At 39.8% G+C, this 13,890-nt stretch overlaps 1 protein-coding gene across 5 annotated transcripts in view; it reads left to right on the top strand.

Annotated features, from left to right (window-relative positions):
- The first annotated feature begins 1,722 nt into the window (after window positions 1–1,722).
- The window catches only part of TAFA5 (TAFA chemokine like family member 5), a 436,021-nt gene continuing 423,853 nt past the window's right edge, over window positions 1,723–13,890 (top strand). For all 5 annotated transcript variants that reach the window (XM_033514544.1, XM_033514550.1, XM_033514545.1 and 2 more), the window contains exon 1: window positions 1,723–1,855. In XM_033514544.1, coding sequence (XP_033370435.1) covers window positions 1,744–1,855 — 112 coding nt within the window. In that variant the 5' untranslated portion in view covers window positions 1,723–1,743. The remainder of the gene's footprint in view (window positions 1,856–13,890) is intronic.

Raw genomic sequence — 13,890 nt, forward strand, 5'->3', positions numbered from 1 at the left:
AGTAAAACACAGGAGGAGATAATGGGACGTTTTGTGACCAAGCTTTTCTTCTAGTCTGCCTGTACCTGGGACGTGACTACCTTCTGCAGAACTTAAAATATTAATTTGAAGACATTGCTATGGAGACTCCAAACAGAAAAGCTCAACTACCTGGTCCCTCTTAGAACATTTAAGCTTTTAATCATAAAGGACACTGGCACACATGTGAACTTAAGCTCTCTAAAGCGGGTTTCATGCCGGTGTGTCACTGCCATTTCAGCGACAGAAACCGCGTGCCAACAGCAGTCCCCATAAGGACCGCAGATGGATACACAATGAGGAATTGTTTCCTTTAGCATCTATAGTCGTCTCGAGGCGCAATCGTGGAGATTTCGAGCCGCACTGTGCAGGTGAGGGGACGGGGACAGACAATTCCCTGGGCCACTTCTCTTACTGTCGAGACCCCTTGTCAGCCGAGAGCAAAGATTCCCAGAGGGTGCTCGGGGCGGGAACCGCCTCCGCTCCCTTCGCCTCTGCTCCGCTCCCTGCCCACGGCTCCCCCGCGCCACCTCTCCGCTGGGGGCCGGAGCCGGCTCTACCCCGCCGAGGCACAGGGCTCGCCCCTCGGCCCCTGCCCGCCGCACAGCCCGCTCCCGCCGCCGGCTCCGCAGGGCTGGCAGCAGCCTCTGCGGGGACAGGGACGGTCGCCCCGCGGCTCCTCCCACCCTAAACCCGGCGGGCGCCGCCCCGGGAGCGGGATTGGGGATCGGGATCGGGGAGCGGCGCGGGGCCGGGGGCGATGCGAGCCCCGGGGCGGGCGCGCTCCTCCGGCGGGGACGCGCGAGCGGAGCGGCGCGGGGGAAGGACCGCTCCGCTCGGAGCGCTGAGCACCTGTGGGCGTGACCGCCGGCCCCCTCCTCCTCCTCCTCCCGCTTCCTTTACTTGAAGGGCCAGCGCCGCTGTAGCGGCGGAGCCTGAGAGCGGAGCGGGCGGCGCACGGAGAGGAGGAGAGCCGCTACCGACCCTCCGCCTAAAGTGTCCCGGCCGCCTCTCGCGTCTCCGCCCCGACGAGCCGCAGGACCGGTCGGGAGGGGAGCTCAGGCTGGACAGGCCGTGGGGGAACGGGGCTGTCGTCGCCCTGCGGGCGCTGGGCCGGGGCGCGGATCGCCCTCCCTGCGCGGAGCTGCCCGGCGGAGCCCTGCCCGGCCCCTCAGGGGCCCCCGCGGCCATGCTGGCCTGGGCCGGGGGGCGGCGGCGCCCTGAGCGGGGGTCGCCGTAGAGCCGCGGGCGGGCGGGCGGGGGAGGCGCCGCGTTCGCACCGCCGGGGCCCGCGCTCTGCCTGCGGGGCTGCCCCCGGGGAGGGGGAGGCAGGGGGAAGGACAGCAAGCGGAACAACTTCTGCAAATTAAAAACAGAAAGGGGGGGCAAAAAAAAAAAAGAGGCTTGTTCGTGGGACATCATCGAAGCTCAGTACCACGCGAGGTATCCAAGCCGCAGTGAAACCCTCCATGCTAGTCAGCCCCACCACAGTGACAGGAGGGAAGCTGGCTGTGGCCACTGTTCCCAAGCCCCGCGTGCATTAGAGCCGCCTTGGCTTTCTGGCTGGAAGATGATTCCTGCAGCAGGAACAGGTTGCTGATGATGAACAGCAGAGTCGTTGGAAGATGCCTTCCTTGAGGATTACACGTGGAGCAAGGCCATCAGTCAAGGGGAGAGCTGGCTGGTGAAACTGTCTGACTTTCCCCCACCGGGGAAGTGGCTTCAATGGCTCCATCTCCCAGGAGAAGCAGTAGGAAAGATGCCAGCGCCTTGCCAAGCATGTCCTCAACTTTCTGGGCTATCATGATCCTGGCTAGTCTCCTAATCGCTTACTGCAGTAAGTACATATTTGTCCTGGTGCTTTTGCTGGGCATACATCTACACCCTTCCCATGTGAGGTAACACTTGAGGCGCAGGCCAAGCTCTGAAGCTGGCAGGCGTAGGTACTGTGCCTTAGACTTGCCCCTCAGCACATCTCCCCCCACTCCCCTCTGGCAAAGCAGGTAGACTGGCACGTTAGTACTGCTGCTTCTCAGGAGAGTGAGATGTCCTTAGGTTGTAGATCTGGCTTTTCCAGTCCTAACAGTAACATCTCTTGGATTTTAGAAACAAACTTTCTAGCGGTAGTAACCCTGATCCACTGTTCACTGTTTGTTTTCAGATGTTACCAGATTGCTCTGAGGCTGCTCCTTCCACATACACACTCTCCTAACTCCGTCCACCTTCCATGAAAAAGATGGTTTCCTTATGTTCATTCTTTTAGGAAGCACATATTTCATCAAGTGACAGATGTCTTAACATCCCTGGGATCATATGTGATCCTCTGAAATTCTATAGGAGCAAATCTTGGTACCTCCTTAGCATATCCTCAGCTGTTTAGCAAGTCAATATTGCCTATTTTAGAGCTGCATCTCAGGTTATAAAAACTCTCAGGAGTTTTTATATTATTTTTTAAGGCTTGATAGATATTCCATTAATTACACTTGCAGATAAGGTATCTGTAAGAATCAAGTACTTGGACTATAAATACTTTCAAAGGTCTTTATTTTTTTCCTGCTTTTTTGTTTGTTTTGGTCATTTTTGTTTTTCTTTGTTTTTCTTTTAGCAAGAATCATTTCAAGCAATTATATAACATAAATGGAGTTAATGTCCATACTTCAAGTTAGGGAATGCAAGTTGGTCTATAGCACCAGGGTGGGAAACTTGCAAAGAGAACAGAAAAAGCAGTTTTAATAATAAAAAAAAAAAAAAAATTAAAAAAAAAATTAAAGAAAAAGCAATAATAATAATAAAAATATGCAATTTATCAGGAAGGACCCACACAGCTTTGCCAAAATGAATCTACACTGTATTTTCCCACCCTGAGCTGAATGGGATCTGTAATTTACCCATGGTGCATATTGCTTTCATTAGCTGTAGCATAAAAGATTTTGCACTAGGCTTGTCTTGTTGAGCTGTAATAGGTGTAGGCTGTGATGAATAGGAAATAGCTGCTGGTTTGCAGAAGCATACCTGCAGCATTTCTTAACCCTCTATTCCATTCCCTCCAACTGTATTACATTCACCATTTTTCTGTGTGTGTGTTCTGGGTTTTTTTCGAAACAAGATCATAATTAATTAGGAGAACCTTTAATTCACTTTTGTGTTGCTTATTACAGGGGCCCTTTATACTGATAACACTGAAAGTAGATTATTCTGAAAATAACATATTTTGTAATTATTTTTGTAATTTAGCACATTTTGCATTACACTTCTCATTAATAAAACCATATTAAAGAGGCCACACTTTAAATATTAATATTTTTTTACATAATGCTTTATTCAATGTATTAATATGGAGGATATAATAAACAATGTAGTAAATTTTAAAAACATCTATTGTATCATGGGAGTGCATATTACAAAACGAATATTTCAAGTGTAAAGGGAATTCAGTTTGATATTAGTGATCGGAAATATTTTGTTAAGTTTGTGCTAGAAGTGTCCAAAGAGTCATGGGCTTCTTATGAGGAGATATGAGATCTTTTGTGCATATATTTTTGATCAGCATGGCCTCAAAAAGAGTAAACCATGAACTCTGACACTTTAAAAATGATTTATTTTCAGCAATGAGAAGTTTGACAATGTTTTATCCTAAGGAATGTAGTCATCCATTTAAATTGTTACACAATGTTCATTGTTTATTTTTTTGCATTGTTTACTGATAAAAAATGCAAATGTTGGCTGATAATCTGGAGGCATTTTCTAGTGTGCTTAAAGACCAGTTTCCAATTAGTTCTCTCAGCCAGTGTAGATGGTGTTCCTCAAATATGTAGTACACTCTTCATTTCATATAGCACTGAAAAGCACCATGCTGCTTAAAATATGCAGTGTCAAAACACTCCACCATTTGTGTAATGCTTCACTGATTTGACAATTGCAATTCCAAATGTTAATGAAGCATCATGAACATTTTCTCTAGTGGTAGTATTTGAGACATTGAAAAAAATGGTTTTTGCTCTGTGAAAAAATCAAGATAAAAAAAAGTAAAGCTATTTCTAGGTAAAGCTGCGCTTCAGATTTTATGAATTCTTTTATAAATGAGCTAAAGTTTAATCAGTTTTTTTTTTCATCTGATGCCTTTTCTTGAAGAAAAGCAGACCTGGGTGTTGGGTGGGGGGGAGACACAATGACTTTTAAAAATGCTTTAAAAATAACAGGATTTTCATATTTCTTAGTAAAAGGAAAGAATTTGAATATGTAAGGTGGTCTCTACTTTCCCCCACACCTTGTTGTCAGGTACATGGAAGTATAACAATAAAGGTGAATATATTATCAAACTAATTACAGGAACCTAATATTTTATTATCTGTCATTGTATCATTCTACTGAAAACAAACCCTGCAGCCTCCAAAACAAAATCTGGGAAAGAACTTTTCCATTTTTCCTTTCTCAATAGCACTGTACATACAATTTTTGATCTATCTTTCCTATTTCCTTTTTTAATCTGTTAGTCTGACAAAGCTTATTTCTGAATCAGTTATTTGAACATTGCTTCTCCTTCTCCTAATTACTTTGTGAATCTTTGTTTCTGGAAGTGTATTTGTTGTACAATAGTCATCCCAATTACCAGGAGCAACCAGTAAACACTACACTAAATTCCACTTGACAGATAAGCATATTTATAAAGAATGTTCTGGATGTACATGTACAACCCATTAGACTTTCATTTATACTTTAGTATCTGAAGTCCAATTATATTCCTGTTGGTGTGATAAAATGATAAACTGATAATTTTTTCTTTCTTAAATGTTTAGATTATACTTAGGGATAATGGCTCCATCCTATGGTGGAAGAGAAACCTGCATCAAATCAATTAGGTTAGTTGCTATAGTGATAAATATAATGTAATATTCTCCATGTGAAGGAAAACGGTCTGATTTGGTAGGCTCTCAATAGGGGAAGACAAAAACAAAGTAGAAGAAATAGGCTATTTATGGTCCTTGGTGTGACCAACAAAGAGTTATTTTACTCAGCAGAAGTATCATTAAATGCAGAAAGAGCCTCAGAAGGCTCTTCTGGTAGAGGGTGGCCACCTTCATGGCAATTCAGAATTCAAAGAGTTGTGACATTTTTGGATTCCAGACATGTATCTCGCATACCTGTTTAATGAACAGGAGTAAACCGAGGAGAACTACCTACAATGAATACCTCACACTGTGTTTTTTACTGGTTTTTTACTGTTATAAAGGTAAAATGGGTAGTTGTTGTTTTTTTTTTTTTTTTTCTTCTTCATAACTGGAGTATGAATTTTACCATGTTAGAAAGTTTGGTCAAATTAAGGAAATTCTATGTGCTATCACAGCTGCCTGCTAACATCAGGAATCTAAATAACATGGTTTTGATTCAGAACTACATTTTAGTGCATTTATTCAGTTGAGTTTGCTATAAATACTGAGGAGCTTTTTATATGTAAATGCTAACTTTTTAAGCAATATATGAATCAGCTTTTAGCCAAGTTGTGGCTGTTACAAGCTTTTGCTTTTCCTTTTTTATACTGTTTTTTAAGCCCAAGGAGTAGAACATTAGAGCCCTGTGCTGTTCTGTTAAGGTAATATTTCTATGGGTGAGTAAATGGGGTTTTTTTGAAAGGAGTTACTAAAACTGAATGGTACTTGAAAAATTGGCCTTCTTGCTTTGAGTATTGTGTATGGAAGACAGCAGTATGAAACCCAGAATTTATGTTTACTCAATGGTGATAGTACTAGGAAAAAGGAAGCTGAAAGTCCAAAATGCAAAGTATTTCCCATAACATAATAAAGAGATATTTTTGCTACTGGTGAGCAGAGCTTACACAGAGCCAAGGCCTTTTCTGCTGTCCTTATTGCCACACTGTGAGGAAACTGCGGATACATGGCAGGCTGGGAGGAGACCCTGCCAGGACAGGTGACCCCAACTGACCAAAGGGTTATTCCAGACCATGTGACATCATGCCCAGTATATGAAATGGGGGAACAAAGGAGGGGAGGTTCAGAGTGGTGGTGTCTGCCAAGTCATTGTTCCACATGATGGAGCACTGCTTTCCTGGAGACAGCTGAACACCTGCATGCCCATGGGAAGGGATGAATGAATTTCTTGTTTTGCTTTGCCTGTGTGCATGGCTTTTGTTTTCCCTATTAAATGATCTTTATCTCAACCCTTGAGTTTTCTGGCTTTTACCTTTCTGATTCTCTCCCCAGTCCTGCTCATGGGGAGAGAACGAGCAGCTGCCTGGGTCTGGGTTCCCGGGTTCCTGGCTGGGGTTAAACCACGAAAAATACTATATTCTATTAACCTTACCTTAAATTGACACCCTGTTCTTACTAGGTAGGCATGGCTCATTTGAGAAATACCTTTTCATTGTCCTGTTCTGGAGCTGCTTTCTATCTAAAAGATACGGGCTACTATGGTCTCCAGGTCTTATTGTTTCCTGATTTGCGACTGCCAGCAGGAATGGCAATTAACTGTGGCAGTCACCTGGCCACTTCTGCAGCAGGAGCTACCATATCATCATGCACAGGATACAGAACAGCTGTTAGATGGCAAATGGTCACTGCCCATTTACGTTGGATGCAAACAAGTCAGCTCTGAATGAAAGCCTACAGCTTCTGTTATTGATCTGTTATCATTCAGCTTCAAAAGTGAAAAACACAGATTTTTAAAGCTTTGAACTTGATGGTCTCTATAACATACTAGTAACCTGTTAATGTGAGCAGCAAATTGACTCTGAGATTGTCTCACCAGTTGTGTTGTAGTCTGTTCAGATGATGTATTACATAGAAATCCTCGGCATCAACATAAGAAATGTCTTCTTACTGCTTTGAATATTGGATTCGACCCTTTAAGGCTAAGTAAGCACCATTACAATTTCTCAAATGTGTTTGAATTCTGGCAATTCATACTTCCATTGTAAGTAGAACCACTAATATGGATGAATGACGCAAAGTAGGTTGGGAGGGGAAACTTGAAGAAAATGGATATTTTCAATTAAATATATGGTAGAGGAGTATTCCATGTCTTTCAGCAGGACTGACAAGACAGAGATTGAGACTTCTTTGACAGTTTTCTTTGTGCTGTTTATGTAATGTACTATTTTTTCTTACCGTATACTATGAAAATAATAATTTTTATTACTATTACAGGAGTAAGCCCTCCTGCTCCAGCTAAGGGAGTAAACATAAGCTAGATTAGATTTTCTTTTACTGTGGTCCCACTAATCTTTTAGTTTTTCGTTACTGACACCAGTGAAGAAGTAGTAGAAAGTCCTTCACTGAGCTTAGCCCTTAGGAGTGGATATTTTCCCACTCATTCTCTGCTAGAAGGGGATGGTATGAAATATCTCTGTTTTTAAGATGCAATTTAGTGCTTTCTTAGAGATTGCTCTAACCATAAGGCTATTACCTGAAAAAAAACATTGACAGCTAGTCTAGCATCTGGCATGTCAAATATTGTTCATTAGAGGTGTGCCTTGAATGTTGTCAATAACTCAAAAATGCACCTAAATACTGTGCTTCATATAGAAGTGTTAGATATATAGGCAAATCCAAGCAGGTCTGATTAGCCACAGTCTTCCTGGTCTGCATATTCTTTGTTGCTAAATTCAAACTAGAATGTTTCCATGCTTAGTCTCATATTAGATCAGGTGTGTTGTTCCACTGCTGGGCTGGAATCTATTTATTTTTTTCTGTGTTTAAGTCTAAGTTAGACTGCTTTTTGCACAGATGGTTGGCAAATTTGCTTATTTTAGATGTTTTGGAATATGCTTCCTGGATATGCTTTTATGTTAGCCCTACAAATAGGAAAATGTTATGTGGTGAGTATTTGAAAATATATGAACTGTACTTAGACTATATTTTCCAATACTTTCGGTATAGAGGTTTATTTCAAAGGCTTTGTGCATATTTTTAAATAAAAGGACCATTCATGAATAACATGTCAAATTTGTAGATGGTCTTGCTTTTACGTGATGATCTTTGGCTTTCTTCCAAATTGTGTGGCCTCTGTATTATTTTGATCTCTGACCAGACTGGTTCTTTGGATATCTTTCTTCAAACACTTGATTGCTCTCAGATAAGAGGAAATAATCTAAGTGGGGTGAGGAGTATGACTATTTTTAAAAGGGGTCTCTGAGCAGCAGCCCCTCTGGTTTTCTCCTGAGTAGCATCCAGTTACTCAATATCATCTATGCTTTTGCATGTCCTAACACTTCCCTTTGTTGCCTGTAGTACAGTACAGCAATAAGGAAATTGCTTCTCTAGAAGAAAGTGTTATTTATTTTTACAAATTATATGCTGTTGCTGGAGAAAACATAAACCATATGTAGGGAGACCTCTAGCTTCAATCTCTCTTGTTAGAATGCCCTTCAAGGCACTCTAAAAACAAGGTTGGTGTGATTTATTTATAATTCTGATGATCTTTTTGATTGTCGATATATGTTTATTAATTTTGTGTTTTTCTGTCTCATAAAAGCATAGAATGTTATGTGATGGAAGGGACCTTTAATGGTCAGCTAGTCCCAAACCCCCTGCTATGGTCAGGGACACTTTCCACTTGACCAGGTTGCTCAGACCCCCATCCAGCCTGACCGTGAGCAGTTCCAGGGATGAGAACTTTGCTGAGCAACCTGTTCCAGTTCCTCAACACCTTCAAGTTAAAGAGGTTTATTCTAATATCTAATCTAAACCTCCCCTCTCAATTTGAAGCTACTAGCACTTCAGAACATAACCCCTTATCACTAAATGGCCCAGTGAATGGTCCCACTCCTAGGCTGCCTCATTCTCTTGCAGCCTGAGTTAACCCATGCCTTTGTCTGACCCTTGACTAAAAGAATCCTCCTCCACTGTTATATCCTGCTCTTCCAACAGGGAAGTGTTTTAAAAGGGCAGGATCTTATGAAGTTTTTAGGATCACATACTTTTCATAATAAAGCATCCTTCTGCCTTTGGCTGCAACTGAAAGTGGCAATTTATGCTATGACCCCATTGTTCATTCCGGTATTTTGAAAGTCTGGAACTGGGACTTTCTCTGGTTTTGTTTTGTGTGGAGGTCAAGTCCAGAACATAGTTAAACAGATGTGTTCTGTTTTTATTTTCTGTACCAGAAACTAACTAAAAGCCCAGAACAGAGTACCTAGGAGATTGGCAATATGTCAAATTGCAGGTTATGTTGGTTGGGTTAATTCCTATTTTTTCATCCATTGTAGGGGAGAATTTTACTGCCCAACTTTTTTGAAGCACAGCTGTAGAACCTAATGATTCTGTGTCATTTGAGAGAAAGGTCCTTAAATCTTACAGAAATGAGAAATCACTAAATATGGAAAATAAAAATAAAAAAAAAAGGTAAAATGGGAGTTCTTTCTGAGTTCTTGTTAAAGTTCTTGTTAGTCCCAGTATAATTTATGGTGGCTTTGACCTTTGCTCTTGGAACTCTTTTTTCTTCTGATTAACTTATAATACTGATCTTGACAAATATGTTCTAAGAGATGATACACTGACAAATAGAAATACCTTTAACCCTGAATGCCTCTATTACTTTTCATAGTCTTGGATGTTAATATTCCTTTTAGTGGATATTTAAATTTTCTATTGAACTAGACCAGTGCAAAGTTTGGCAGAACATCTTAGCCAGATGACAGAAGTGGGTTTAAGCTAAGCTGTTACACTGTTAATTAAGTGGTTCAGTTGAATTCAGAAATGTTGAAAAACAGTGAGAACGGTGGCTTCTGACACTTCTGCCAGACCCACAGGAAGCCACAAAAGTGATCACGGGGCTAAAGCCTATGAAGACTAGTAGAGAGAGTTGGAATTATTCAGCCTGGAGAAATGAAGGCTTAGGGAAGACCTTACTTACAACCTTGCACTATTATCAAGGGGGCTTGTGAGAAGGATGGAGAGAGTAATTTTACCAAAGCCTGTAGCAACAGGACAAAGGGCAATAGTTTAAACTGAGAGTAGATTCACATGGGACATAAAAAGTCTTCTACTGTGAGGGTGGTGAGACACTGACACAGGCTTCCCAGAGAAGCTGTGGATGCCCAGTCCCTGGAAGTGTTCAAGATCAGGCTGGATGGCACTTGGAGCAACCTTGTCTAGTGGAAGGTGCCCCTGCCCATGGTAGATAATCTTTAAGAGATCCTTCCAACCCAAACCAGTCTATGACTTTTGTTCTCTTGCTTTAAATTAAACAATTAAATTTTCTTTTACTGGGGTCCCACTAATCTTTTAGTTTTTCCTTACTGACACCACTGAAGAAGTAGTAGAAAGTAGAAAATCAAATACAAATGCAAAAGATATTGAGAGTTTACCTGTTACTGATAGCATTCTGTTACTGAATAGCGTTTTGTTATTGAAAGGGTTCACTGGTTTCTCATATTTTGAACCAAAATGAATCTTCTATTTAATTATACCTTGTGTAGACACTTTTCTTCTTTGCAACCTAAAAGAGATGCTGCTGGTTTTAGTATTTATTTTGTATACTGAACAAATTCCAATGTAGGTCTGTGTATCACCTTGAATCATTAAAAACAGAAAAATAGAAAATTCTTTCTTGAATTGAACTAATGTAATAACCTGAGTTATTACTGAAAATAATTTTGTTGAAAAATATCAGAAAGATTTTCCAGGGCTTTCTAAGTATCTACTGTCAGTAATGCTCTATTGAACATTCATTCTAAGGTGAGAATATATATAGTTTTGTGTATATGTGTGCTCAGTAAAAAACATATCAATATTTAAAATAAGAGGCTTTAAAGTTAGATATCACCAAATGTTACTGTAAGGTAATAATTTTGATGAAATTATCTGCTCTAAAGCATTTGACCCAATGTGTGCTTGTAGAACATAATAACTGGATTAATGATAAGAGAATACCATTTCAAAGATCTTTCACAGATGTTTTCATATTAAGTTATCAGCTTCACCCATGAAACAAAAAAACAAAAAAAATCACCAAACCCAAATATATGTTGTGGAAGTCAGATCCTCATAGATTAAAAGGAACAGATGACAAATAATTTCACTTTCATCTGAAAAGGACATGTCTTTCATTACTTTAGATTTCTGCAGTGTAGTCATCTATAGTTACCATAATCTCATTTTAAAGTCAGTGTAAACGTTTTCACAATGCAGTCCATGTGACTTTTTTAAAATACATTATAGAGTTTAAGAGTTTGATGTAAATTGTGCTGCACAAGTGCTTGTATTTGTTGGCAGAGTGACAGCTTGCTAAGATTTTATTGTATGTGTTATTACATTAATCCAGTCCATCATTATAGCATCTTTAGGATGTTGCTCTTCCTATTTTCAGGGCCCAGATTTAATATTGAAATGTTTAATGCCAAGTAACTGGTTCAGTATTTCTGTAAGGAAGAAAAACACAGAAAAATGGGTTTGTGATACAGATTGATTAAGACTGTAGGTCAAGATATTGAATTAATGCAGCAAAGGATTTGTACAATTTGAGGGATGTAGTTGGCATAAATTACTGGGATTTTCTGAAGACATCTTTGCAAACAGTTTGTATCCTGAATATTTTTTTTTCAGTGTTTTGTCTTACTGTAAATTCTCCAGTTTCTTTGCCAGAATTGTTACACTCTGGACTCTAAAAATACTGTCTTCCCCCAGAAGTTGGAACCTATGTGAATTTTGGAGTGTACCAAAGGTTATCAGCTTTATTATTCCTTTTTCTCTTTTTTAAGCCTCTTCCATATGAAATAATATTGAACACATTTTCAACATGCAGAGTTTTATAGTGTGGTTAAAACATATGAAATACTTTCATCTACTACTGATTTAGGTAAGAAAAGGTTTAAAAGTGAGCAATGTGTACATGTTTATAAGAAGCTGCAGAGGCAAAGAAGATCTGAAATGCTTACCTTGAATATAAAAGCAGATATAAAGAAAATAAAACCTTTGTATGAAAAATGTTATGTGGTTATTTTTGGGAGGATATTGGGCTTTATGATGCGAAATGTTCCTCCAATTTTCCATTCTTCAGTGTAAGTGCTATTTTTACAGTTCTTTTCATCTGGAGAGATTTGTTGCCTTCTATAGCTCATTGTTTTATAAATATGTTTTTGTTGAAGGAATATATTGCTTTTCACCTTTTTCACAGTAAATATATCTTCATGGATTCTTTGTCTAAAAGCTGTTCAGTTCTGGTTGTGCTGCCTGTGTAACCACAGATCTCTACCTTAATCCTGTCTACAAATGTAGAATGCCTTGCTTGTCATGGTTTAGAAATGGTATTCTCAAATTTAGTACTATTGCCAAAAAAAAACCCCAAACGCTTTTCCCCCTCCACCCCACCTCCAACTGAAGGCACAAAACTTTATGGATTGAGAGAAGAACAATTCACTGGAAACAGAACTGAGATAAGGAATAAACAGTAACAGCAGCAGTGGTGATATAAAAGTGTGCAAAAGAATGATTCCCATGGGAAAATGGTGACTGCAGACCTTAGGAGGATAAACAAGACCAGACAGTTTCTCTGACATGTTTCCTTGACCAGAAGAAACCTCTTTTCCCAAGAAGTGAGAGTGCCTTTCCCCATCACCTGACAATGAACCTGAGGTGGTATGGAATAATCTGTCTTTCCTAGACATGCCCCCTCTCAGTGACTGCTAAAAATTAGCCCTGACATTTGATGGCAATGTACATATACCAAAATGTTCTTTGGCATAAATATTGCACTGCCTTCATAGGATTGACATTGTATTGAGAATAGGTAGTATTAAGAATAATTGTCTGTTGTTTTCTCTGATAATTCATCTTTTTATAGAGGAAAAGGATGTCCTTTAGAATCTTCAACTTCACAGAGTGAAACTAATCTTTTCCTTAGTATTTTAATTTAAGCATGGACACAAATATCAAATGATGCACCTACCTGTCTCATTTCTTAGTAAATTTCCTGGAAATTAAAGGGTTGTTTTTTTGTTTTTTTGTCTCCATCAAAGACCAAGTATGTAGAACACAAGAAAACATCTCCTATGTAATCTTATTAGAGCATATTCCCAATATATTTCATTACCTTTCCTCTCACTGTTTATAATAAACAATAACCATTTCCTTCCTTAGGGCTTCTTTTTGAATTTAGTGTTCAGTGTTGGCATTGAGTTCCAATATTAGTTTCCTATCTTTTGTATTTTTCAGTTTTGCTTCTTTATTTTTCTTATCTAAGGTCAGGTGAATTGCCCCTACTGTTTGTCTTGCCACTTTTTGAAGTGCTTTTCTGTTAGTTGGCACGACAGGTACTGCTATGTGAATCACAGTTTGTCAGTGACTTCCCAGACAAATTAACTTGATATATGTGTAGAGAATTTTTCTCCCATGTGCTAGATTTGCAGAGACTTGAGAATTGGGCTTTTTTTATGTTGGTTTGTTTGGTTGTTTTTTTCCCCTACAGCAGGTTCTCTGAGCCCAATTATAAATTCTGTGATACAGCATACTGTAGTCTTGAGTCTAAATACCTTGTTAGAATTTAGTTTAAATTTTCTTCTGCTGTTTTCAATTATTTTGGAAGCATATTAAGCAACAGATATGATTATGCACAAAAGCTTAGTACTGAAGTGCTAAGGAAAAAATATACTTTCAGTTTCAGTGCATGTAATTTGAACAAGCTTTTTAAGTTGCCAAAATGCTGGAGAGCCCTGGTAGATGTGATGGTTATGTATCATTTGTCATGACAAGGGCCCCTAAATTTCAGATGCATGTCAATATTACTGAGGTCCTATATATTTCATGTGACAAAAGACACCTATAGTTTGGCTGAATAATATCCAGTTTTCCAGGAAGAGGAACAACTGTCTTAAAAGTGGGTGTCAGGAAGCTAAAACTGAAGTCATAGCTAGTTGGTTTT

Source organism: Parus major, chromosome 1A (assembly GCF_001522545.3).
Source record: "Parus major isolate Abel chromosome 1A, Parus_major1.1, whole genome shotgun sequence".
Lineage (NCBI taxonomy): Eukaryota > Metazoa > Chordata > Aves > Passeriformes > Paridae > Parus > Parus major.